The sequence below is a fragment of the Penaeus vannamei genome, chromosome 36 (genome assembly GCF_042767895.1).
Source record: "Penaeus vannamei isolate JL-2024 chromosome 36, ASM4276789v1, whole genome shotgun sequence".
Taxonomy (NCBI): Eukaryota; Metazoa; Arthropoda; class Malacostraca; order Decapoda; family Penaeidae; genus Penaeus; species Penaeus vannamei.
In genome coordinates this window covers 26,701,420-26,706,419 of record NC_091584.1, presented here as the reverse complement: position 1 = coordinate 26,706,419, position 5,000 = coordinate 26,701,420, and the positions used below count along the sequence as shown (strand labels likewise).

Here is a 5,000-nt window from a genome sequence, read left to right as displayed (position 1 = left end):
TAACGAGTGGTCGGGAAATGAGGAAGGAAATGTAATGAGTGGTGAGGAAATGTGATGAGTGGCGGGGAAGTGAGGTAGGAAATGTAATGAATGGCGGGGAAGTGAGTGATCTTGAGTTGGAGTGTAATGAGTGTTGAGGAAATGTGATGAGTGGTGAGGAAATGAGGTAGGAAATGAGTGGTGAGGAAATGAGGTAGGAAATGAGTGGTGAGGAAATGAGGTAGGAAATGAGTGGTGAGGAAATGAGGTAGGAAATGAGTGGTGAGGAAATGAGGTAGGAAATGAGTGGTGAGGAAATGAGGTAGGAAATGAGTGGTGAGGAAATGAGTGATGAGGAAGTGAGGTAGGAAATGAGTGGTGAGGAAACGAGGAAGGAAATGAGTGGTCGAGGAAATGAGGTAGGAAATGAGTGATGAGGAAGTGAGGTAGGAAATGTAATGAGTGGTGAGGAAGTGAGGTAGGAAATGTAATGAGTGGTGAGGTAATAAAATGAGTGGCGGGGAAATGAGGTAGGAAATGTAATGAATGGTGAGGAAGTGAGTGATCTTGGTTGAGTTGGAGTGTAATGAGTGTTGAGGAAATGTGATGAGTGGTGAGGAAATGTGATGAGTGGTGAGGAAATGAGGTACGAAATGAGTGGTGAGGAAATGAGGTAGGAAATGCAATGAGTTGTGGGGAAATATGGTAGGAAATGTTATGAGTGTCAGGAAATAAGTGATGTTGGTTGAAGAAACCTGCAATGAATAGTAAGGAAATGAGGTAAAAACTGCAGAGTGGTGAGGAAATGAGAGATGTTGATTGAAGTGAAAAGGAAATGTGGTGAGGAAATGCCCTGAGTGGTGAGTTTCCTGAGTGATGAGATGCTTCGTGTGATGAGGAAATGAGTGCATTAAACTCATAAATAAATAAATCAATAAACAAGGAAATGTGTGATGAAATGTATGGTGCGATGTGGTAATGAGTGATGTTCGTCAAACAAGATGAGTGATGTAGTCCATTGTATTGTGATGTCATGTGATGCCGACTGAAGTAGCTGAGTGATGAAAGAAATTGAAAGGTAAATCATTGATATAGAAAGTCTCTGGATGATGAAGTCAGTTGAGTGATGACTAAATAAAAGGTGAAATGTGGTGATGAGTTGGTGATGATGATGATTGCGTTATGAACAGAGTGTGATGAAATTCGTCGTGATGGACTGAGAGGTGGAATTCGCTGAGTGGTGACTGAAAGTGGTGAGTGGTGTTGACAAAATTAACTGGTGACACTTGTGGAGTGGTGAGTGGTGTTGACATGAACTGGTGACACGTGTGGAGTGGTGAGTGGTGGTGACAAGAACTGGTGACACTTGTGGAGTGATGAGTGGTGTTGACATGAACTGGTGACACGTGTGGAGTGGTGAGTGGTGTTGACATGAACTGGTGACACGTGTGGAGTGGTGAGTGGTGTTGACAAGATTAACTGGTGACACGTGTGGAGTGGTGAGTGGTGTTGACATGAACTGGTGACACGTGTGGAGTGGTGAGTGGTGTTGACAAGATTAACTGGTGACACGTGTGGAGTGGTGAGTGGTGTTGACAAGAACTGGTGACACGTGTGGAGTGGTGAGTGGTGTTGACAAGAACTGGTGACACTTGTGGAGTGATGAGTGGTGTTGACAAGAACTGGTGACACGTGTGGAGTGATGAGTGGTGGTGACATGAACTGGTGACACTTGTGGAGTGATGAGTGGTGTTGACAAGAACTGGTGACACGTGTGGAGTGGTGAGTGGTGTTGACAAGAACTGGTGACACGTGTGGAGTGATGAGTGGTGTTGACATGAACTGGTGACACGTGTGGAGTGATGAGTGGTGTTGACAAGATTAACTGGTGACACGTGTGGAGTGGTGAGTGGTGTTGACAAGAACTGGTGACACTTGTGGAGTGGTTAGTGGTGTTGACAAGAACTGGTGACACTTGTGGAGTGGTGAGTGGTGTTGACAAGAACTGGTGACACGTGTGGAGTGATGAGTGGTGGTGACAAGAACTGGTGACACTTGTGGAGTGGTGAGTGGTGTTGACATGAACTGGTGACACGTGTGGAGTGGTGAGTGGTGTTGACAAGAACTGGTGACACGTGTGGAGTGGTGAGTGGTGTTGACATGAACTGGTGACACGTGTGGAGTGGTGAGTGGTGTTGACAAGATTAACTGGTGACACGTGTGGAGTGGTGAGTGGTGTTGACAAGAACTGGTGACACTTGTGGAGTGGTGAGTGGTGTTGACAAGAACTGGTGACACTTGTGGAGTGGTGAGTGGTGTTGACAAGAACTGGTGACACTTGTGGAGTGGTGAGTGGTGTTGACAAGAACTGGTGACACGTGTGGAGTGGTGAGTGGTGTTGACATGAACTGGTGACACGTGTGGAGTGGTGAGTGGTGTTGACATGAACTGGTGACACTTGTGGAGTGGTGAGTGATGTTGACATGAACTGGTGACACTTGTGGAGTGGTGAGTGGTGTTGACATGAACTGGTGACACTTGTGGAGTGGTGAGTGGTGTTGACATGAACTGGTGACACATGTGGAGTGATGAGTGGTGTTGACATGAACTGGTGACACATGTGGAGTGATGAGTGGTGTTGACAAGAACTGGTGACACGTGTGGAGTGATGAGTGGTGTTGACATGAACTGGTAACACATGTGGAGTGGTGAGTGGTGTTGACATGAACTGGTGACACGTGTGGAGTGGTGAGTGGTGTTGACATGAACTGGTGACACGTGTGGAGTGATGAGTGGTGTTGACATGAACTGGTGACACTTGTGGAGTGATGAGTGGTGGTGACAAGAACTGGTGACACGTGTGGAGTGATGATGAACGTGTGGTGAATTTCACTGAGTGATGACATTTAACGACAGGTAAGGATATTAGTGGTGATTACCTGATGACAATTAATCTGACCGCAAAAAGATAATGACTGCGTTGACATAGTGATGACATTTCCCAAAAGGTGATGAAAAAGGTGATGACTGACTGATCTGAATTGTGATGAAACGGACTGAAGAACTGAAATAGAAACCATGATATCAGCTGAGTGATGAAAGCGAGTGTTTACCATAAATCAATTATTAAAGTGAGGAATGAAAATAATTAAGAAAAAAAAAGAAAAGAAAATGATGAGGTTAAATGAAATTATTGAACTGAAAAGGCAGATTACATCACTGAAAGAAAACAGGCAATCATTTTTAAACAAACAAACAAACAAAAAAGTTGAAAAAACACACGCTTGCAATTATATTTTATCAGGGATTTTTTTTAACCAAAAAAAAAAAGAAAGCTTAAAAAACACGTACGCAAATATATTTCATTTTGTATATAGAAATGTAAATTCTTACACACACACTTCCATAATACACACACACTTCTATAATGCACACACACAAACATACGCACACAAACACACACACACACACACACATACACACACACACACAAACAAACACACAGACACACACACACACACATACACACACACACAAACAAACACACAGACACACACACACACATACACACACACAAACAGACACAAACACACACACACACAAACACATAAACACAGACACACAAACACACACACACACACACACACAAACATACACACACAAACATACACACACACACACACATTTTTCTATCTCTTTCTTGTCTTAAATTAATAGGCGTGTACAAATATATATAACTAGATTTCTTATTTTCCTTTTTTTTTTTTTTTTATAAAATATGCTAATGCCTTGTCCGATATTTGTATAAATGCTAATATATCATACTAATAAGTGTCCATTCTGTTTACATATCAAATGATAATATCAATAATTCATTAATTATACATATTTTTCATAAAATCGCCTTATTTCTAATCATAATAAATCTATAAATATTATCATCACTGTCACTTTTTATCGGCGTTTTCCGATAGCGCGAAAAAGAAAGAAAAAAAAAATATATGAATGAGATATATATATTCATTCATGGCATATCATGAGCACTTTAATCTCTCTCTTATTAAAATCTAATATAATCCCGGCAAGATTATTTCCAAATGATTAACTGATAATGGATTAAAATCGATTAAATCTGACTGATGCGATGACGTAATTGCGATGAGTGAATTGCCAGAGTGTTGAAGATTGAATCATAATTACTGATTGGTTATTAGTGGTGACAAAGATGGGAGAAAGAGAGAGAAAGAAAAAAACATGAGAGAATGTCCAATTATAACCATTATTCGGTCGCATTTCTCATAACCTCAGAAACTCTTTTCATGTCCGTTGTAAAATGGTCATGCACACAGACATAGGCCTATAACAGCTTATGTTCACTGTAAAAGATGCAGTGACATAGGCCTATAACAGCTTATGTTCACTGTAAAAGATGCAGTGACATAGGCCTATAACAGCTTATGTTCACTGTAAAAGATGCAGTGACATAGGCCTATAACAGTGACATAGGCCTATGACATCTTACCTAACCTGACGTCCAAAGCACATTATTATTATCATTATCATTATTTCATATCCTCGTTAAAACTGCCATGCAAACATATAAAGGCCTAATACAGTACCTTCCTTTCACGTAAACACAATAAAAAAAAAAGATCATGCACAGCACTTACCACAGTAATATATCTTTGTCATCCCGAGAGGAACATCGTCATGCACAGGGCTAATACAGCAGCTTCTTCTACTCCTCACCACAGTAAATATCTCATGCACAAACACAACACTGCGTCTCCTTTTTTTAACTTTATGTGTGATCTGAAAGGAGTTAGATCATATTGGTTATCAATCGCACTTCTTTTTCTTTTATTACTGGACATGAAAGCGGTTTTTCTTTTCTTTTGCTCTCTGTCAGTTAAATTGCTTTCTGTTGCTGTCTTTTTTATTGTGTCTCATATATATATATATATATATATATATATATATATATATATATATATATATATATATATATATATATATATATA

At 40.3% G+C, this 5,000-nt stretch overlaps 1 protein-coding gene across 1 annotated transcript in view; it reads right to left on the bottom strand.

Moving 5' to 3' along the window:
• Positions 1–1,537: 1,537 nt before the first annotated feature.
• Positions 1,538–5,000, bottom strand: part of LOC138859508 (mucin-4-like) — a 7,137-nt gene continuing 3,674 nt past the window's right edge. Inside the window, exon 6 of the mRNA XM_070114937.1 lies at positions 1,538–2,871. Coding sequence (XP_069971038.1) covers positions 1,538–2,871 — 1,334 coding nt within the window. The remainder of the gene's footprint in view (positions 2,872–5,000) is intronic.